The sequence below is a fragment of the Salminus brasiliensis genome, chromosome 21 (assembly GCF_030463535.1).
Source record: "Salminus brasiliensis chromosome 21, fSalBra1.hap2, whole genome shotgun sequence".
In the NCBI taxonomy this organism is placed as follows: domain Eukaryota; kingdom Metazoa; phylum Chordata; class Actinopteri; order Characiformes; family Bryconidae; genus Salminus; species Salminus brasiliensis.
In genome coordinates this window covers 5,990,382-6,012,910 of record NC_132898.1, presented here as the reverse complement: position 1 = coordinate 6,012,910, position 22,529 = coordinate 5,990,382, and the positions used below count along the sequence as shown (strand labels likewise).

General features: G+C 38.1%; 2 protein-coding genes and 2 pseudogenes across 2 annotated transcripts; 1 reads left to right on the top strand and 3 right to left on the bottom strand.

Moving 5' to 3' along the window:
* The first annotated feature begins 1,830 nt into the window (after positions 1–1,830).
* On the top strand, positions 1,831–3,111 carry LOC140542999 (transcription factor HES-5-like). Its single transcript, XM_072665992.1, has 2 exons — positions 1,831–1,919; positions 2,035–3,111. The coding sequence occupies exons 1-2, from the start codon at positions 1,857–1,859 to the stop codon at positions 2,440–2,442; spliced, it is 471 nt and encodes a 156-aa protein (XP_072522093.1). The 5' UTR covers positions 1,831–1,856; the 3' UTR covers positions 2,443–3,111.
* Positions 3,112–9,496: 6,385 nt separating this feature from the next.
* LOC140542873 (transcription factor HES-5-like) lies at positions 9,497–10,993 on the bottom strand (annotated as a pseudogene).
* A 4,368-nt stretch (positions 10,994–15,361) lies between these two features.
* Positions 15,362–15,942, bottom strand: LOC140542872 (transcription factor HES-5-like). Its single transcript, XM_072665823.1, has 2 exons — positions 15,880–15,942; positions 15,362–15,757 (listed from the first exon to the last, which is right to left on the bottom strand). Exons 1-2 carry the CDS (start codon positions 15,940–15,942, stop codon positions 15,362–15,364), a joined length of 459 nt encoding a protein of 152 aa, XP_072521924.1.
* A 3,284-nt stretch (positions 15,943–19,226) lies between these two features.
* Positions 19,227–19,831, bottom strand: LOC140543074 (transcription factor HES-5-like; annotated as a pseudogene).
* Positions 19,832–22,529: the final 2,698 nt, after the last annotated feature.

Sequence of the window (22,529 nt, the reverse complement as noted above, 5' to 3'; positions counted from 1 at the left end):
AATTCACTGTCTGTGGGAAAGTCGCTCAGAAATTCCTGACAATTGTCTGAATATTGAGTCCAGTTCGCCTCATTTTCAGTGTTTACCTCATGCATAACCAGCGACTTTTCAACAAGCTTGTTGGGAACTGCCACAGAATAATTAGCATCTGAATGGGCACACTTCTTTTGTCCAGCACCCGCTCTCAATGGGCAGAGTGTGGGAAAGCTCAGGAGAGCAGAATCACAGTTCTTAATGTCATTAGCATCCTAAACCCCAGCAGACCCCTAAGCGTTTGAGAAACATACAGAGACACAAAGAGCCAGACCCTCCTTTGGCTGGCATGTCTCGCCATGACATGTCACCTGAACCACCGGAATCCATGAATATGTGTAACTCAGCTTTGTCACTTGAATGTAAAAGTAAATCAGTCCTTAATACAGTACAAGGTGCTTTGTAAATGTGCTAAATTCGACATTTTTTAAAATCTTAATTCTAAAATAATAAGCATACTATTCCCACAGTGCAGTATTTAGAAACTGGTGTCGTTTAAATGGGGTGGAATAACACTGGTGTTATTCCAGCAACTAGTTAAGACTTTCCTCTCCAGACGGTGAGTGATGTCAGGCTCTGCCGACAATACAACACAGTCTTTAACCAGCACTAACAGCCCATTCAGGCCTCTCCAGCTTTTGTCTTCCATTGATCTCAGCACAGAAGACTCAGTGTGGGAAACTCAGACACACTCTACTCACACTGCCTGACAAAGACAAGACACATCTGCTACATCTGGACCATTGGTTCAGGAGCTCTTACCTTTGGGATACGTCATGAAATGAACACACATAGAACCACTTGATGTATCACGATGCCACTGCTGGAACCTCAGATCTCCAGGGTTTACTGAAGGACACAAGAGACCTACATAAGCCTTTCATGACAACTGGCATTAACCCACATATGCATTTATCGGGTATTGGGACACCTGCTCATTCATAGATTTTGGAAGAGTATTGCTGTGAGAATTTGATTGCATGTGGCGAAAAGAACATTAGCGTGGTCAGCATCACCACCCCACCTCATCCCCAATTCCCCATCTCCCCGTCCCAAAAGTGTGTATACACTCTAGCCCACACCTGGCATTGGGCATGGAGTCAATAGGTTCATGTTTGCTCCAGAGAATCCTATTCTGTCTATTGGCAGTACTTGTCTACAGGGACTAGACAAGCGGAGTGTGTGTGCATTCGAAAAAATGTATCATCAATGGGTGCAACTTAAATTAGCTGAATGTCTTTCATAAAAGGGATGTCCACAAACATTTGGACAAGTGTATGTCGTATTTGAAATTTATACAGTATTTTAATTTATTCAATTTCTGGAATAAGTCGGGTAAATGTTCATGTCGGTTGACGTCATTTCTAATTTCTTTCTAATAAGCCTAAATTCTTGCCTAATGGAAGATGACAAGATCACTGAAGATTTTAGGTGTGCTCCACACGTGTACTGCAATGATGAGCGTGTGCTCTGTCAGTGTCATTGATCCCAGCATCAGGCAGTAGATCTGCTCTCTTTACAGGGTCACCACTTTCCCAGATTCACACAGTGCTCTGAGCCATTCTCCATCACCCCCACCCCTCCACCTGCTCCCCTGAGACTTGGTCATTGTCCCCAGCTAGAAGGTCACTAAGCATGTGGCAGCCCAACATTCCTCATTGTTTATCTGAGCTCTGTCATTGGCTACAACCTGTGAGAACCTCCAGCGAGCCCAAGACCCACACATTCATATGGAGATTTGGGAGTATAAATGGAGGAGACTCAGCCAGTGCAGATCAGACTCACTCTACACACAGAGATCTACAGCACTGAGATCTACAGACATGGCTCCTGCAATCACACCAGCACCGACCATCTCAAAGGAGCTCCTATCTCTGAACAACAAGGTAAATTGAGAACCTCATAAAATACAAAAAAATGACCATTCTTAATCTTCTCCATTAATGATCATCACTAGTTTGGGTCCAGTTCACTAACCATGTTCTCCTTCTGTATCTGCAGTTGAGAAAGCCAGTGGTGGAGAAGATGCGCAGAGATCGCATCAACAGCAGCATTGAGCAGCTCAAGACTCTCCTGGCTTCAGAGTTCCTCAACCAGCAGCCCGACTCCAAGCTGGAGAAAGCAGATATCCTGGAGATGACTGTGAGCGTCCTGAGACGACAACAGTCTGCAGTCTCCTCCAGCTCTGCAGCTGTCAATCAAGGCTTCTCCAAATGTGTCCATGAGATTGTGAACTTCTTGTCCAAAGATGAGGTGAAGACACACTCTCAGAGAAAACTGCTGTACCACTTCCAGAACCTGCAGCCCTCAACAGACAAGAAATGGAGGGAAAGTGTTCTCCCTCAAGACCAGCAGACCATCAGCCAAGAGAAGAGTCTGGTCAAGGGCGCCCTCTGGAGGCCCTGGTAGAACACAAAGTTCTTAAGAAGTCTTAAAACCAGCAAACCAAGTTCTTGCTTATATTCTGCATGAGCAGAAGAATACCTCGCATTTCCTTATGGCCTCATGGCCATGAGTGCATACCTTTCTGTTTTGAGAAAGTGTCAATTTTAGAAATTCTTCTGAATGTGAAGATTGTAAATTCTTTATTTTTAAAGAATGTTTTATAGCAGAGTATATTTCTGTTTTAAGGAATTGTCTCATACTGTTTATTTCTGGGAATTCCAGACTGTCTCTCTGGTGAAGACTATTGACCACATTGGTCTGATCGCTGAATTGCTTCTATTGGGTAAATTTTACTCCTGTCCAAGATTTAGCTTATAATAAGCTTTCATGTGTATCACATTATTTCTTTTATGTCTGTAAATGTGCATCAAGAGCACTTGACAATAGCAATGTATCATTGCTTCGAATCTTAGACCCATTCTTCAGTGAAGAACAATGTATTTACCTTTATTGAAAGGATTTTGTTTTCCTTAATTAATTAATGTCATATTGATATTCTGAAGCCTGTTTCACTTCATAGTGCTTTTTATTGTTTCCTTCTGTGAAGGCATTGAGTGTTTTAGTACTGAAACAAAAAGCAGTTCATTGAATGTATTTTAATCATGAAATGGCGAAATAAAACAATCAATGAAATTTCTGTCTCATGATTAGCTTATTTAAATGAATTAAATTAATAAATAACCACATTCAAAGATATATCTAGAGCTCATGGTCACATTGTGAGTTGATAGATGATAAACTAAAACTCTATTCAGAAGGGATTATTTTGCATGGTTTTGCATGGGGAGGTAATTATTTCCTTATTGTTTCTGACATCAGTCATTAGGCAGGCAATTTATAATGGAGATTCCAGTGTTATGCCGATTTGTGCAACCTTGCCAAAAATGCTAAAAGCTGCTTAAATAAACTAGTAGGTATTATATTTTGAATATTATATCAGGTTAAGAAATGTATGGATTGTATGTATTTTTTTCTTTTTTTTGCATTCTTCGCATTTTTAATTACACACTTTTTAAAACACTGAAGCAAATATGAACAGTAAGCTCAGATGTTGATGTATGATTTACTCAAGAAAAACCTTTTATCATGAAAATGAATTTAAGACTGCACAAAGCAGGATATGGTGTGGGTGGCAGCACACCAGGCGTCTTTCCCTTCTGTAAAATGAGCCTTGGTTATATTAATAAAATATATAAAATATAACCTATTCAATTAAAATGCTAAATATTACATATAAATATAGCCAAGGATACATTCGGTGAAAAAAGGTGCGTGAATCGAGTAGCCACCAGTCACTAATGCTGAGATTTCTTATCCCATGTGAATCGGTCATACATTGGACAGACGACATGTAAAATGACATCACTGCGCCTCCCCTGCACCTGTAAAATTGGGTTTAGGGTTTTTTTGGTCTTCATACCAAGCACTGACTAATTATGATCACTAACAGCAGGTCTAATGTTAAAACTTTACAGTTGATAAACAGTTAATTCATCAGAAACTCAATTATTCTCATGTTCCACCACATCTCTGAAAACCTTTACATATTCAAATGGTTAGGGCATGGGAGGAAGGGGGGTGTTGTCATGTTAATAACACTGGCCTGTGGTTCCTCCTTCCAGAAGTTTACCATACTCTCTTGCATTGAGAGAATTTGGAGGGAACAATGAAAGTGTGTCTATTCAAAGGCTAATGAGCTGTGGGGGTAAACCCCCTTGGGGCAATTTGGACAGTACTTGTCATCAAATGCACCCCCCCCTTCAACACACACACACAAACAGGTCTGTCAGTGGTTATTTGGAATATATTCATTACATTTTATTTTTGCAATACAGCAATTTTAATTTATTTTAATTTATTCATTTATTAGCATTTAATGTATTAATGTATTAAATGATGAATCATATACGGTAATTTTCTTTTTTCTGACACATTTTCAGCCTAGAGAGTTGAAGCAGCATGGCCTAAGATTTGTTCACTTTTTAAATATTTTATTTAGATATTATAATATTGCTCATTAAAACTAGGTTGATTCTCAACAGTATTAGGTTTATAGTAAAGATTAGAACCAGGGTTTAGGTTTAGGACCATAGTTAGAGTTAGGTTTAGATTTTAGGTTGGTGTTTAGGTTAAATTAAAACAGTTAAACAAAACCCTAATAATGATTTATTTATTATTCATTATTTTTTATTATTATTAAAGTAAATGTAATATTCAGTTGAATATTCATGTCTTTAATTAAATAAAGCACCACTGTATATCCAAAAGTTTGTGGACTCTCCTTTTCAAGAATACATTTAGCTACTTTACTGTGCAAAGGTGTTTGCACACACAGACACACACACACACACACACTCTGGATCTCTGGAGCAGATAAACATGAACCTATTGACACCATGCCTAATGCCAGGCATGGGCTAGAGGCGTGGGCATTGAACGATGGAAGGTGCTCCATCCAATGCTTTTGGGATGAGATGGGGAGTTGGGGGGTGAGGTGGGGTGGTGAGATGGGGTGGTGATCATCCAACATCCTGACCTCACTAACTCTCTTGTCACTCAGTGCATTCAAATCCTCACGGCAATGCTCCACAAAGTGGAGTGCAGAGTAAAGACAGTTAATCCAACAAAATAGGAGGATAAACTTTTATTAATACCCTTGTTTTTTGGAAGAAACAATGAATGAGCAGGTGTCCCAATACTTTTGTCCATGTAGTGTACTTGATAGATGTGTCAGATAGCCTTCTCACACATTGTAAAATCAGCTACAGCTCTGCATTTGACTTTTTAAGATGTATGTTAAGTGGATAGTTGTAAGATAAACTTCAGTTGCTGAACATACTGGTTTTACATATTGGAATCTCTAGAGGGCGCCCTTGGCTGATTTGAATGTGTTCCCTTTTCCCTCAGCAAGGGTTAATGGATTTGCTTTCTTTATTCTTTCTATAAAATATTAGTAAGGGCACATTAGCAGTGCCTTAGCATTTAGTGGTCGCCATACTCTCATATGTCTTGAGAAATCTACATCCTTAAAATGGGCTGTTAAACAGGCCTTGTTGAATGGCTCCAGGTTATTTGGTGTACTGCAGCCTATTATGGCTGGTCTGTGAAATGCGGTGAGGTAATCAGAGTTTTATGGTGTTGTTGTAGCCATAAACCTAAAATATAATCAATATAAAGTACAAGTCAAATTCTGACTGGTGTACATGGTAGGGCTGGCTGGACAGAAGGACGCTGTATGGTAATTTGGCAATTGCAACAGAAACGTGGTGCATAATGCATTCTGGGATATTTGGCAGAGCCAAGTCCACACAAGTCGCATCCCGATGAACACATCCAATTCTACAACCCATCAAATTTCAGAAATTTCTTAAGGCCCATTGTTTACATTTTATTTGCTCTACACAGTAAATCATTACAGTTGGTGACACTTTATGGCTACATCAAAAAGTTGTTGGTTGGTCCATTGGCACTGGTCAAGTTAACGCCTATAAAGGACAAATTCTCTAGTGCTTTTATATGTTCAGAACATCCTTCGATAACTAAAGATCCATATGCATGCCTATTCCCTTGCGAACCTTTTCAAAGGACACACCAGTATGAATGATTATGCTAATGACAACAGACAAGCAGTTTTCACCCTATTATGCATAAGTGTGTCTACTCCCCTGTGTGTGTCCAAAATATTTAGTAGCTGGTGGAGAAGATTAATGCCCTCTGACTGTGATTCTTGCCTCCAGAGCTTTCCCACACTCTGCCCATTGAAAGAGAGGCTAAAGAAGAATGGACGTGTGTCTATTCACATGCTAATGTGTCTTTTGAAGGAGGGCCCACTTTTAAAGGTTTCTTCAAAGGTTTCTCTAAAAGTGGAATGACACAGGCTGACCTTTAATAAATGACTTGTAAAGACATTAAATGAAAATGCAAGCCAAACAATTCCTACTAAACCTAAATATTTTGCATTGGAGGTACAATGCAGGCCAGTGTAGCTAGAAAGCAATGGAAGTGACATAGAATTTAATGATATTGGCCTTATAGACTCATAGCATTCAGTACAAAACTCAAAAAAATTTTTTTTATTGAGAATACAGCTTTTTTTATGTTAGATAGTTTGGAAACATGGTTTAGGTGTTGGTTTAGGTTGGACAAGGATGTATGGGAAGCCGTATGGCATTACTTGAGCATGTTAAGGTTATCTCAACATAGGATGTTGCTTTTCAACTATATTGACAGATATATCTGTTGATCAACTTTCAGTAATGTTATTCTAAATGTAATGATATTGCTTTCACTTCCATTCTTCCAATAAATGTTTATTTGATTATTCTAGAAAATGTTTTATGACACATTTTTTAAATCAGTGTGATTATGCATCAGTTTTATCAATGTTTTTTTTTATTATATTGTATAATATACCATTTATTATTACACAATAATACGCAAGCTGATTGGTTGAGAAGCGTTTTAACCGTTATTTCGCTTTAACGCTGTATCACTTCGCTGAGCGCCATTGCTATAAATCTTATAGCCAAGAAGTAACATAGCTAAAGAATACACACCCTAAAAATGCCCTAAAACTAAACTAAAGGGATTAAGAGAATAATACACAATGGCAAACGCCATTTAGAATAAGTTCCCTACTGTGGTAAAGTTAGCAACAAGCTGCTGGTTATGAAGCTATAATTTGGCGGAAGGAAATGCTAGCTAACATTAGCACACATTAAATACTTTGTTTGCAGTTAGAGTTATCTATTTATTCCTTTATTACGTTTTTTAATGCGTTATATTGAAATAACAGCCCGGCTGTGTTACTTCACAATAACACACTCCCTCTCGTATTCTGCTTTTCACATGTTTTTAACAGGTAGCTACATTATGAACATTGTTTTTGTAACATTACAGGAGAACCTTCCTGGAACCCTTACCTAAAAACATTGCTGAATGTTCCTTGCTATAACACTGTCTGCTAGCGGGGATGTTCTTGCTATTAACCAGGTAAGTAAACACTACTTACCTGTTAAAAAATGGTAGCAAAGGATTTGGAGTGTTGTAATGCCAGGTTCTAGGGCTGTTTATTATACAGGTTCTACGGTATAGCTGGGTAAGTGTAAAGTACACTTTCTAAAGGACTAGCTATGGACTGTAGCTAATTATTGTGGGTAAACGATAATAAGGAACAAGACAATCAGACCCATTTATACTGTAATACCCATCAGGTTCTAGCTATTTAGCTGGCAGAGGACATAGCAAACATCCTCAGAACTGGATCACTTGGAGAACCAAGGTGGTACAAACTTTGACATTTCACTATAATGTATTTACTGGAACCTGTTGGGCTTTTCAGAGTAATTTAGTTAGACTGTCCTGGAACTCACCAACATGACACATTAATGACCTATGGGGATTTATCCACACACTTACCTGATTAGAAGGTATAAAGGTATTCTAAATGACTATCAGTGAATTGAAAAGTTGATACAGTCATCTGAATTCAGCCATGTGTGCCTAGTCACTCCTTCTGACCCCTGATCACTTTTACCATCCCTGAGGCCTTCCCCATCATTCCAAGAGACAATGGAAGTGTGTGTGATTGCAAACCACCAGAGACACTGAGGTCAAATTAAGATACACTGGTTACTTATTGATATTGAAGTCACAGATCCAGAGATTTGTGTCTATGATCAATGGGATTTCATCTGTTGAACCAGTCATGATTAAATCCACTCCACGCTGAATCTGTTTGTCATGGTATCAGTTGAATAAAAGATCTCAACTGGAATAAAAATGTCTGCGTTTAACAGATGTCTCTTGTGTCTTTTTGTTGTCGGTCAGTGTGAGTAGAGAGCGTGTCAGACTTTCCCACACCGAGTCCTCTGAGCTGAGATCAGCGCAGGACAAAAGCTGCAGCGAGCTGAATGGATCTTTAGTGATGGTTAAAGTGCTCTCTGACATCACCCACCATCTGGAGGGAAAGACCCTCACTGGCTGAGATGAGATGTCACAGCTGGGGGTAAGTAGAGTAGCTTGAACACACCACAAAAGTTTTGGTTCTTGTAAACAATTCAGGTAGACATAAAAGTAGCCCGACAGGTAAATAATATTTGTTGATATGTTGAGGCCACAACAGAATATTTTAAGGCCACAAAATTATGCATTATCTCATGGCCTCAATATGGCTCTTGTATATATATATATATATATATATATATATATATATATATATATATATATATATATATATATATATATATACATATATATATATATATATACATTGTGGTCGTAACAGGTTGTGGCCAATGGAAACCTAATTTCTGGTCTCCATATTTTGTGGCCATGCTTTATTAAAAGCAACCACTGTGTCACCGGTGTTTTTAGCAATACCATAGAAGAACCATAAAGAACAACAGCATGTTAATGTAAGGAACCATGCAAGGCTTCAATAAGTGATGTAGAATTCATATAATTTATGTTAATATTTGAGTCCAAGTACTTCTGGAATCTATCCGTCTTCAGCAACTTAAAGATCTAAAATACAACTTAAAACTGGGCAACATGCAGGGGGATACTCAATGAAGCATGCCCTACAAGTCAATCATCTTTTCATATAGTTACAGAAACTGTGAACATAAACATAGTAAATAGGAATTTAAGAACTTTGACTGGACAAATGTAAATGCAAATCTGTGGCTAGATTGTGGTACCACAGTTGCCAGATTCCTTCACTATACTGGAATGGTAATGATAGTTCATAGAAAATACAAGTCTGTTATTCAATATTATTATTAATTTGTCTCAAGTAATTGCAGAGCAACAGGCAAAGATGTGTGGTTGTACCTAAATTCATGTCACTTTATGCAATATCTAGAAGATATCATCTCCTCATGCACTGAGATTGTTTTCTGAAATAAATAAATACAAAGTCTGTCAAATTGAGTAAAATCTGGATTTTATTTGCAAATATTTTAAGTACATGTATTAATATGTCACATTGTTTCTCTGAGCCGATTCTGTAAAATACAGAACCAAAGTGAACAATACCAAACAGTCCTTACAAAAGACAACTTCACAGATGAAAAAATAAATCTGTAAAAGCATCATAGACAACTTTCTCAATATGAGAACCTCCAGAGTAACATCAAGTTTTGCAAATACAAAAGTAGTTCAACAACTTAAAGTCATCTTTACAAAAGACAAAATCAGATTCACAAAAAAGTGAAATCAGTGTAAATCTAGTAATATATTTCAATATAAAAATCATATATAGAAATGCCAGTTGTTCTATGACAACAATAGTAATACATTGCCTTAAGCAAACGTTTCAGTATGAATTGCAACATTTGTCTACACACATACCCACACAAAGGGTGTGCACATTTTCTCATATAGAAAACAAATAGCACATTTCAAATAATGAACATAAAATAAACCATTAAAACTGGTCTGGTCAGATATCAAATATCAATCTTTCAAACTGAAAGACGTCTGATATCACAAATATTGTGTTCCCTTTCCTTCTTAGAAGGCAAAATTGGGATCCTTGGTAGGCATTTATTAGTTGTTCACATGTGATTCACATTAAATGATCATTAAAGATTAACCCATCAGAGCATTACACAAACACAGCATCCCCAAAAGGGAAATAAACTGTACAAACAAAAAGAAAAAATGTATATATTCAAAATATATATATAAAAAAGTCTAATATAGACTATTGTAATCAGACATATTCTGTCTCATTCTGAATGCAGCCACCAGGGCTCAAGAGGGTGCTCTTCTCTTTACTCTGAAGACATCTGGAGCTTTTTAAGTTTCAAATTTTCCCAAAAAGAGAAATAAGCTTTAAACAATCTTTTGATGCAAAGTATAAAAACACACAGCTTCACTAGAGGTCTAATATAGACACTTATAGTCTCTTATGTTTAGCTTCTGTAGTTAATCTACTTCTGAAGGCATCTACCAGGGCCTCCAGAGGGCGCTCTTCTCTTGGCTGATGGTCTGCTGGTCTTGAGGGAGAACACTTTCCCTCCATTTCTTGTCTGTTGAGGGCTGCAGGTTCTGGAAGTGGTTCAGCAGTTTTCTCTGAGAGTGTGTCTTCGCCTCATCTTTGGACAAGAAGAGTAGAACCTTACGAACACATCTGGAGAAGCCTTGATTGACATCTTGTAAACTGGAGGAAAAGTCAGTGACAGTGTATCATGATATCTGCTTTCTCCAGCTTGGGGTCTTGTAGACTGCAAGTTGAGGAACTCTGAGAGTCTTGAGCTGCTCAATGCTGCTGTTGATGCGATCTCTGTGCATCTTCTCCACCACTGGCTTTCTCAACTGCAGATAGAAAATGAAATAAGATTAACTTGTCTTGAACAGTAATGATATATTGTGTTTTAAAGTAGGTAAACAGGCATTCAAAGTTAACAAGTTCTCAATTTACCTTGTTGTTCAGAGGTAGGAGCTCCTTTGAGATGGTCGGTGCTGGTGTGATTGCAGGAGCCATGTCTGTAGATGTCAGTGCTGTAGATCTCTGTGTGTAGAGTGAGTCTGATCTGCACTGGCTGAGTCTCCTCTATTTATACTCCCAAATCTCCATATGAATGTGTGGGTCTTGGGCTTACTGGGGTTTCTCACAGTTTGTAGCCAATGGTAGAGCTCGGATAGACAATGAGGAATGTAGAGCTGCCACATGCTCAGTGATCTTCTAGTTGGGGAGAATGACCATGTCTCAGGGGAGCAGGTGGAGAAGTGGGGGTGATGGAAAGGGGCTAAGACCACTGTGTTTGTTATTCTGGGAAAGTGGTGACCCTTTGAAAAGAGCAGATTTGGTGCCTGATGTTGGTACCAGTGTTGCTGGCAGCACACTCCCATTACTGTGTACACGTGTGGAGCTAATTCTGGTCCCTTCAGTTTGACTGTATCAGTACTTTCTAATGAGACATCATGGGGTTGTATAAACCTGGAAACCTTATCCACTAAGGGCTTTGACATTTTCTGATGATGTTTTAAAATTGCAGTACCATGTTTGGGCTGAACATTGGAGGAGGCACAGCATTTATCCTGAATTCAAGGGCCACGCTAGGTTGCTCCACATGTAGCATCTGTTAAATGTAACAGTCATTCACCTAGCAAGACTAGTACAAACTAGTAATGAGACACCACATGCATAATGGTCCTCAGTTCATCATAAAATATTTCGGTTGCACTGATTTTAATGACTGGCTTTCCAATGGTAATGTAGACGTGTCTTATACCTCCCGTCAAATGGAGGGTGGTTTAATAAATGATTAAGTAATGACACCAGCAAAACTGTTACAGTTCACAAATCTGGTCCTAATATGCATAAGTGTGTCTACTCCCCTGTGTGTGCCCAAAATATTTAGTAGCTGGTGGAGTTTAGGATATTAATGACCTCTGACTGTGATTCTTGCCTCTAGAGCTTTCCCACACTCTCCTCATTGAAAGAGTGGATAAAGAACAATAGACGTGTGTCTATTCACATGCTAATGTGTCTTTTGAAGGAGAACCCATTCGGAGGGAGTTTGAAAGGTGGGGGTGACACACGTTGACCTTTCATTAATGATACTTTAACATTATGGGATCCATAATAAAATCACGAACAGTCCTACAAAACAAGCTAAATTTCTTTAGATAGGTCGACTGTTATGTTAAAATGACCAACCCAGTCCTTTCAGGTATTACAGGTCTTTATAACAACTACAGCTTCTAATTAAAGTCTTCTCTGTGTTGAAGAGAGATTGTTGATAGTCCTTTTTACATGAATGTTCGGAACGATACGACTTTCGGTTGTTTGAGCGGTCAAACTTTTTGAAGTAAGGGTAATGCTATAAAAGAATCGTGACAAAATGTTAATGTGAGGAACCATGCAAGGCTTAAAGAAGTGATGTAAATACAAATGTGGAAGTATGTTTGTCTGACATCTCATAATTTTTATGTACATATTTAAAAAGTCAAAGTACTTCAGACATTCTTCCACAGTTGTGTCTACATCACTGCTCAAAGCCTTGCATGGTTTCTCACATTTACACCTTACTTCAAAAAGTTGGAATGTCTCTAGTTTTCTGGATGTTCAAACGTATTTATTTCCTGTTTTCTTTCTTATGTTTATTTGTTTACACACAATTAAAAATGGGGTTTTAACATTTGGTGGGCATAATGTCAAAAAGTAAAGCAATTTCCTCTTTTAAACTTTTTTATTATGAGTGGATGTTCAGAAAGTATTCTATTCTGTGTTTAAATAAATGCTCGTAAGTTTGGAGAATTTTATAACATTATATATTACTTATTGGTGTGTTTATGTGTCAGTTTTATCAGTGCTTTTATTGTATTGCATTGTATATTATTTATTTAAGGTAGTTACCATTATCAACTGGAATATTTCATATCTTATGTTTCAGTTTTAGACTTCTAATGAAAACATTTTATTTATTTAGATTATTTAGATTATATCTCTAAAAGCTACAGGATTCAAACCAAGAAGAAAACTAAAAACGGACAAAAATATTGATTTATGTTTCTGCATATTTTTGGGATTAACATGTAAAGCAATCATGGTCAGTCAAGGTGTTTAATGAATCTAAAGCCGAATCACAGTATGATATGGCAGGAAATGCTTGCACATGTTCTTCCTGAAGCCTAAAACACAGTTTTACAATAATTGTATGATAATGTTGTGATAAGGTTTGTGACAAAAAAAAAAAATCACATAAAAAGGTGGTGGTTTTGGATTGGAAAAAAATGCCTATGTTTGCATGATTCCTGATTCTTATTACATCTTGATTCCTAACATTCCCAGCTGGTAAAAGTTTCTCTATAATGAACCATTCATTTCACACCAAACAACTCTGAATGACTTTGTTCATGTCTAAACTGTATCGGAAAATATGAGACTTCCCATTTAATGCTACAATTATATATACAAAGAAATGAGCCATGGTCTATATTCAGTTTGTTGTTATAGGAAAGTTCTGTAGAGCTTTGTGGAGGATTGTTTTTGTATTGCTATCATGGTAACAGTTGTATTGTTGTTCTCTTTATTCTGTCAGTAATGAGGCTCCTGGTGTAGCCAACTGTTCAGCTGAGTTTCCCACATTCAGTATCAATGAAGAACAAAAGCTGCAGAGAGCTGAATGGATCATTAGTGATGGTTAAAGACGGTGTTTTGTGTTGTTGACAGAGTGTGACGTCACTCACCATCTGGAGGGAAAGACCCTTACTGGCTGAGATGTGATGTCACCACTCACTACAGTATTTTACCTCCTAAATGTAGATATATGCAGAATATATTGTCGTCAAATGAAAAACATGGATCTCCGAAATGGTGAATTCACCAGAGAGGGCAAAAATATGATCTACTTTAAATGGAAATTAAAGCAAAATAAATGTTTGTTCCAAGTAATTTAGACTATTTCTATTGGTCCATTTCTCCAGAAAGTGTTACAGGGTTCAAACCATTGAGAAAACTAAAAACAGACAAAAATGGCAATACATGTTTTTCATTAAAGGTTGGAATTTAATTATCTCGCAGGATATTATCCACTGTGCGTACACTTTCATAAATACATTGCTTTTAAAAGGCTAAAGACAGTATTTGTGTTAGTATGAAATGTGGTATGCCGTGTGCATTAGCAGAGCGAAAATCTTTGGAACGCTTCCTTAGACAGCTTAGCTGTAATTGGTATCTTCTGACCATAGATTCCCAACACTTTACTCATTCAAAACCTCAGTAATGATAATGTAATATTCAGATGCCCCTGAAGATGTGCTAAATTTGGATCTAAACCCTATACCGCAGGACAGGATATCTCCAGGACTGAGCACTACTGCATTACACAAATTCACCATTCCCTACATGCTGTTATATCAAATCCAATTCATTTCATTTACATACAATTTATGTAGAAAAAAATAATCCATTAAAGCTGTGCCTACTCAACAAGCTCTAGTTAAATCAACTGCAGAATGAAGGAACACAAATTGATGACTGGAATGTGGTAAAATTATTGGTTTATTTTCATAGATTTCTATAATCTGTTATAATATATGACAGTATTCAAATTCTGCAACATGCAGAGATCATGATTTCACAAAGTCGTCTTTACAAAAGACAAATCCACACAAATTCTTCAAGATAGAGAACATGGTTTAACAAAGTAAAGAAGTCTTTACAAAAGACAGATTCTGAAATATTCAGAAGAATAAAGCTGATGAAATTCATCATTTGATTTCCATAGATATGATTTGTGATAATATATCACAACATTAGAATTTTGCAACATACAGATCATGGTTTAACAAATCTGTCTTTACAAAAGACAAACACACAAACTTAAAGAAGACTTCAAACTATAGAAAAGCTTATCAATATGAGAAGATATAAAGGAATGTTGTTGTAGGACAACAAGAGCTGAATCATTTCTATAGGAAATGCTGAGCTGTTCAGTATGAACTGCAGCTGTTCACTAATGAACAGAGATTTCAGTGGAAATAGCTTCAGATTGATGTTTTAGAAAAGCAGAAAAATGAAACAGCTTCAGTGTGAAAGAAGTGTGACAGAGCTTCACACTCATCCATGCTTCATTATAAAGGTCTGATATTATCTCAGACAGTGTCATCACTCTCCTTCTTAGAAGAAACATCTGAATTCTTCTGAAGTGGAAAGTTTCAGTAGATCATGTGATTCACATGAAATCCTCAGAGAAGATTCAAACTCACTGGAGCTTTTAAAGTTTCACATTTTCCCCAAAAGAGAAATAAGCTTTAAACAGTCTTTTGTAGCAAAGGAAAAACACACAGCTTCACTACAGAGGTCTAATATAGACACTTGTAGACTTTTTATGTTTAGCTTCTGTAGTTAATCTCCTTCTGAAGGCATCTACCAGGGCCTCCAGAGGGCGCTCTTCTCGTGGCTGATGGTCTGCTGGTCTTGAGGGAGAACACTTTCCCTCCATTTCTTGTCTGTTGAGGGCTGCAGGTTCTGGAAGTGGTTCAGCAGTTTTCTCTGAGAGTGTGTCTTCACCTCATCTTTGGACAAGAAGTTCACAATCTCGTGGACACATCTGGAGAAGCCTTGATTGATAGCTGCTGAGCTGGAGGAGACTGCAGACTGCTGTCGTCTCAGGACGCTTACAGTCATCTCCAGGATATCTGCTTTCTCCAGCTTGGAGTCGGGCTGCTGGTTGAGGAACTCTGAAGCCAGGAGAATCTTGAGCTGCTCAATGCTGCTGTTGATGCGATCTCTGCGCATCTTCTCCACCACTGGCTTTCTCAACTGCAGATACAGAAGGAGAACATGGTTAGTTAACTGGACCCAAACTAGTGATGATCATTAATGGAGAAGATCAAGAATGGTCATTTTTTATTTTATGGTATTTTATGAGGTTCTAAATTTACCTTGTTGTTCAGAGGTAGGAGCTCCTTTGAGATGGTTGGTGCTGAAGTGATTGCAGGAGCCATGTCTGTAGATGTCAGTGCTGTAGATCTCTGTGTGCAGAGTGAGTCTGATCTGCGCTGGCTGAGTCTCCTCTATTTATACTCCCAAATCTCCATATGAATGTGTGGGTCTTGGGCTCGCTGGAGGTTCTCACACTTTGTAGCCAATGGTAGAGCTTCAACAGTCCAGCTGCCATATGCTCAGTGGTCTTCTGGCTGGGGATAATGTCCATGTCACAGGGGAGCAGGTGGAGGGGTGGAGGTGATGTCACTGATAGCACACGTCCATGTACACACATGTGGAGCTGATTCGGGTAACTTCAACTGGAGCCTATCACTATATTCTAATGAACCATGGAGACATTGGTTGGTCTCACTTTGCTGATGAAGTTTTATCATGATCCAGACATTTTCTATGTATGGAGTTTTGGTCCAAATGTGGAAGATCTTCCAGAGAAACCTGCTGAGTAAAGTTCCTCAACCATAAGTGTGCCTATTCTCTTGTGCACCGCTCACAAATCCTAATGTTTAGGATATTAATGACTGTAGACTGTGAGTCTTCCCTCCAGAGCTTTCCCACACTCTGCCCATTGGAAGAACACAGAGAACAATGGAAGTGTGTCCATTCAGATGCTAATGTGTCTTTAGAAGAGCTGCTCATGATAAAGCCAATAAGAGGTATGGTTGTCAGTTCTTTAGGGTTGAGGAAACTCTGACCTTTTATGGAATTTACTGAGTCACTAAGCATCTCCAGCTCTCCTCAAACCAGTAAGAGCTTCTGTTATGGTTGCAGTATGTGAGTTCCCTGACTTATAAGAGGTTTGAATTCAGGGACAGCAGAAGTGTGTTTCACCACAAACCCTCCTCTTTCACTGTATAGGTTTATAGCTCTGTATGTAGATATTTTATCTATACTGTAGATCCTCATATCATCAGAATCGTCATTAGTATCATTTATAAATCAAACAGCTGCAGTTCTTATCATTCTGATTTTTAATCACTGATCCTCTCGTTACACAGTTTACATCATTAATGGAATATTAGTGTTCATTATTAATTTAACACTTTTTATCCACAGTGAAATGCTTTTAAACTCTTGGGTTTGTTATAAAAAGGTTTATTGGAGGGATTTGTTGTGAAGATTGTTTGGTAACTTTATATAATAATAAATGGTGAATCAGTATTCTGTCAGTTCTGGAGCTCCAGAGCGAGCAGATGTGTTTGTAGATGCTGGTCAGTGTGAGTAGAGGCCGTGTCGGAGTCCTCTGTGCTGAGATCAGTGCAAGACAAAAGCTGCAGAGAGCTGAATGGATCATTAGTGATGGTTGAAGACGGTGTGTTGTGTTGGAGACAGAGTGTGACGTCACTCACCATCTGGAGGGAAAGACGCTCACTGGCTGAGATGTGATGTCACTTCTCACAGTAGTTTCCCTCTTAAATGGAGGTAAATATTCATTATAGGAAGGTTAGAACTGAATTTCGACGAGGATGTTCTCCACTGTTTGCACACGTCAGTAAATGGATTGGCTTTATGGTTGGAGCACAGTTTCATACTTAAAGTGATGCGACAATCTAAAATTATTTGTACATGTTTGTTTTTGAAGGTTAAAGCCAGTACTGTAAACATGAAATGTGGAATAGTGTAAGTGTGCATTAGCTGAACTAAACTCTTTGGAACTCTTCTTCATACATAACTAACCTGTGGAGGTAATTAGTTTCTTCTGATCATAGATTTCCAACACATCAATCATCCATGGAAGCCTGAATAATAAAAGTGTGTCCATTTAAATACAAATTTTAACTTGACTAACAAATCTCTACTGTGTTTTCTATTTAAATGTACTGTAGCTCATTACTGCACATTCACTCCATTTAAAATGTAGATGGCTGAAGGGATTTGGTAAGATGTTTACAGCAGGGGGGTTCATTCCTGGTCGTGGAGATCTATTATTCTCAAGAGTTCAGATCCAAAACACCTGGCTCTAATATTCAGATACCCCTGAAGGTGTGTTAGATAAAGATGGGAAATAAACTTTGCAGGACAGTAGATCTCCGGGTCCAGGATTGAGCACCCCTGCACTGCATAAATTCACTCTTCACTACATGTTGCTGTGTTTAAAGCCCACTTCACTGTCAGAGAATTTAGAAAAACTACATCTCTCTCCTTTAAAGCTGGAAAATCCTCATTTACTGAATCCTGAGATTTAATTGGATGAACTGCCCTGTATCTACGAAACGATTCAGTAAGTCTCATGATCTTGGATTACTTTTTTCTACCTGAGATTTCGCTTTAAATAATGACTAGAATAGACCTTTTCTTTTCTTTGAACGTCCCATAGCCAAGTACCTACTCAACAAGTTCTACCTCTATATTTTCAGAAGCTGAGTTCAATCAGATCATGATGTCCTGGTCTTTAACATGGAGGAAAGCAAGTTCACAACAAGAGGAATGTGATGAAATTAGGAGTTTATTTTCATAGATTTCTATAATCTGTTATAATATATGACAATATTCAAATTCTGCAACATGCAGAGATCATGATTTCCACAAAACTTCTTCAAGATAGAGAACATGGTTTAAAAAAGTAAAGAAGTCTTTACCAAAGACAGATTCTAAAATATTCAGAAGAATAAAACTGATGAAATTCATCATTTGATTTCCATAGATATGATTTGTGATAATATATCACAACATTAGAATTCTGCAACATACAGATCATGGTTTAACAAATCTGTCTTTACAAAAGACAAACACACAAACTTAGAGAAGACTTCAAACTATAGAAAAGCTTCTTAATATGAGAAGATATAAAGGAATGTTGTTGTAGGACAACAAGAGCTGAATCATTTCTATAGGAAATGCTGAGCTGTTCAGTATGAACTGCAGCTGTTCACTAATGAACAGAGATTTCAGTGGAAATAGTTTCAGATTGATGTTTTAGAAAAACAGAAAATTGAAACAGAGCTTCAGTGTGAAAGAAGTGTGACAGAGCTTCACACTCATCCATGCTTCATTATAAAGGTCTGATATTATCTCAGACAGTGTCATCACTCTCCTTCTTAGAAGAAACATCTGAATTCTTCTGAAGTGGAAAGTTTCAGTAGATCATGTGATTCACATTAAATCCTCAGAGAAGATTCAAACTCACTGGAGCTTTTAAAGTTTCACATTTTCCCCAAAAGAGAAATAAGCTTTAAACAGTCTTTTCTAGCAAAGGAAAAACACACAGCTTCACTACAGAGGTCTAATATAGACACTTGTACTCTCTTATATTCAGCTGCTGTAGTTAATCTCCTTCTGAAGGCATCTACCAGGGCCTCCAGAGGGCGCTCTTCTCTTGGCTGATGGTCTGCTGGTCTTGAGGGAGAACATTTTCCCTCCATTTCTTGTCTGTTGAGGGCTGCAGGTTCTGGAAGTGGTTCAGCAGTTTTCTCTGAGAGTGTGTCTTCACCTCATCTTTGGACAAGAAGTTCACAATCTCATGGACACATCTGGAGAAGCCTTGATTGATAGCTGCTGAGCTGGAGGAGACAGGAGACTGCAGACTGCTGTCGTCTCAGGACGCTCACAGTCATCTCCAGGATATCTGCTTTCTCCAGCTTGGAGTCGGGCTGCTGGTTGAGGAACTGTGGAGCCAGGAGAGTCTTGAGCTGCTCAATGCTGCTGTTGATGCGATCTCTGCGCATCTTCTCCACCACTGGCTTTCTCAACTGCAGATACAGAAGGAGAACATGGTTAGTGATCTGGACCCAAACTAGTGATGATCATTAATGGAGAAGATCAAGAATGGTCATTTTTCTGTATTTTATGAGGTTCTAAATTTACCTTGTTGTTCAGAGGTAGGAGCTCCTTTGAGATGGTCGGTGCTGGTGTGATTGCAGGAGCCATGTCTGTAGATGTCAGTGCTGTAGATCTCTGTGTGTAGAGTGAGTCTGATCTGCACTGGCTGAGTCTCCTCTATTTATACTCCCAAATCTCCATATAAATGTATGGGTCTTGGGCTCGCTGTAAGTTCTCACACTTTGTAGCCAATAGTAGAGCTTCAACAGTCCAGCTGCCATATGCTCAGTGGTCTTCTGGCTGGGGATAATGTCCATGTCACAGGGGAGCAGGTGGAGGGGTGGAGGTGATGTCACTGATAGCACACGTCCATGTACACACATGTGAAGCTGATTCTGGTAACTTCAACTGGAGCCTATCACTATATTCTAATGAACCATGGAGACATTGGTTGGTCTCACTTTGCTGATGAAGTTTTATCATGATCCAGACATTTGCTATGTATGGAGTTTTGGTCCAAATGTGGAAGATCTTCCAGAGAAACCTGCTGAGTAAAGTTCCTCTACTATAAGTGTGCCTATTCTCTTGTGCACCGCTCACAAATCCTAATGTTTGGGATATTAATGACTGTAGACTGTGAGTCTTCCCTCCAGAGCTTTCCCACACTCTGCCCATTGGAAGAACACAGAGAACAATGGAAGTGTGTCCATTCAGATGCTAATGTGTCTTTAGAAGAGCTGCTCATGATAAAGCCAATGAGAGGTATGGTTGTCAGTTCTTTAGGGTTGAGGAAACTCTGACCTTTTATGGAATTTACTGAGTCACTAAGCATCTCCAGCTCTCCTCAAACCAGTAAAAGCTTCTGTTATGGTTGCAGTATGTGAGTTCCCTGACTTATAAGAGGTTTGAATTCAGGGACAGCAGAAGTGTGTTTCACCACAAACCCTCCTCTTTCACTGTATAGGTTTATAGCTCTGTATGTAGATATTTTATCTATACTGTAGATCCTCATATCATCAGAATCATCATTAGTATCATTTATAAATCAAACAGCTGCAGTTCTTATCATTCTGATTTTTAATCACTGATCCTCTCGTTACACAGTTTACATCATTACTGGGATATTAGTGTTCATTATTAATTTAACACTTTTTATCCACAGTGAAATGCTTTTAAACTCTTGGGTTTGTTATAAAAAGGTTTATTGGAGGGATTTGTTGTGAAGATTGTTTGGTAACTTTATATAATAATAAATGGTGAATCAGTATTCTGTCAGTTCTGGAGCTCCAGAGCGAGCAGATGTGTTTGTAGATGCTGGTCAGTGTGAGTAGAGGCCGTGTCGGACTTTCCCACACTAAGTCCTCTGTGCTGAGATCAGTGCAGGACAAAAGCTGCAGAGAGCTGAATGGATCATTAGTGATGGTTGAAGACGGTGTGTTGTGTTGGAGACAGAGTGTGACGTCACTCACCATCTGGAGGGAAAGACGCTCACTGGCTGAGATGTGATGTCACTTCTCACAGTAGTTTCCCTCTTAAATGGAGGTAAATATTCATTATAGGAAGGTTAGAACTGAATTTCGACGAGGATGTTCTCCACTGTTTGCACACGTCAGTAAATGGATTGGCTTTATGGTTGGAGCACAGTTTCATACTTAAAGTGATGCGACAATCTAAAATTATTTGTACATGTTTGTTTTTGAAGGTTAAAGCCAGTACTGTAAATATGAAATGTGGAATAGTGTAAGTGTGCATTAGCTGAACTAAACTCTTTGGAACTCTTCTTCATACATAACTAACCTGTGGAGGTAATTAGTTTCTTCTGATCATAGATTTCCAACACATTAATCATCCATGGAAGCCTGAATAATAAAAGTGTGTCCATTTAAATGCTCATTTTAACTTGACTCACAAATCTCTACTGTGTTTTCTATTTTAATGTACTGTAGCTCATTACTGCACATTCACTCCATTTAAAATGTAGATGGCTGAAGGGATTTGGTAAGATGTTTACAGCAGGGGGGTTCATTCCTGGTCGTGGAGATCTATTATTTTCAAGAGTTCAGATTCAAAACACCTGGCTCTAATATTCAGATACCCCTGAAGGTGTGTTAGATAAAGATGGGAAATAAACTTTGCAGGACAGTAGATCTCCAGGGCCAGGATTGAGGACTCCTGCACTGCATAAATTCACTCTTTACTACATACTGCTGTGTTTAAAACCCACTTCACTGTCAGAGAATTTAGAAAAACTACATCTCTGTCCATTAAAGCTGGAAAATCCTCATTTACTGAATCCTGAGATTTAATTGGATGAACTGCCCTGTATCAACGAAACAATTCCGTAAGTCTCATGATCTTGGATTACTTTTTTCTACCTGAGATTTCACTTTAAATAATGACTAGAATAGACCTTTTCTTTTCTTTGAACGTCCCATAGCCAAGTACCTACTCAACAAGTTCTACCTTTATATATTCAGAATCTGAGTTCAATCAGATCATGATGTCCTGGTCTTTAACATGGAAGAAAGCAAGTTCACAACGAGAGGAATGTGATCAAATTAGCAGTTTATTTTTATAGATTTCTATAATGTGTTATAATATATGACAGTATTCAAATTCTGCAACATGCAGAGATCATAATTTCCACACAAATTCTTCAAGATAGAGAACATGGTTTAACAAAGTAAAGAAGTCTTTACAAAAGACAGATTCTGAAATATTCAGAAGAACAAAGCTGATGAAATTCATCATTTGATTTCCATAGATATGATTTGTGATAATATATCACAACATTAGAATTCTGCAACATACAGACCATGGTTTAACAAAT

Bases quoted from the DNA above. Each gene is read 5' to 3' on its own strand.
- LOC140542872 (XM_072665823.1), bottom strand. From the start codon at position 15,942: ATGGCTCCTGCAATCACTTCAGCACCAACCATCTCAAAGGAGCTCCTA. The intron at 15,758-15,879 runs GTAAATTTAGAA...CTGTATCTGCAG, and splicing joins TCCTACCTCTGAACAACAAG to TTGAGAAAGCCAGTGGTGGA.
- LOC140542999 (XM_072665992.1), top strand. From the start codon at position 1,857: ATGGCTCCTGCAATCACACCAGCACCGACCATCTCAAAGGAGCTCCTA. The intron at 1,920-2,034 runs GTAAATTGAGAA...CTGTATCTGCAG, and splicing joins TCCTATCTCTGAACAACAAG to TTGAGAAAGCCAGTGGTGGA.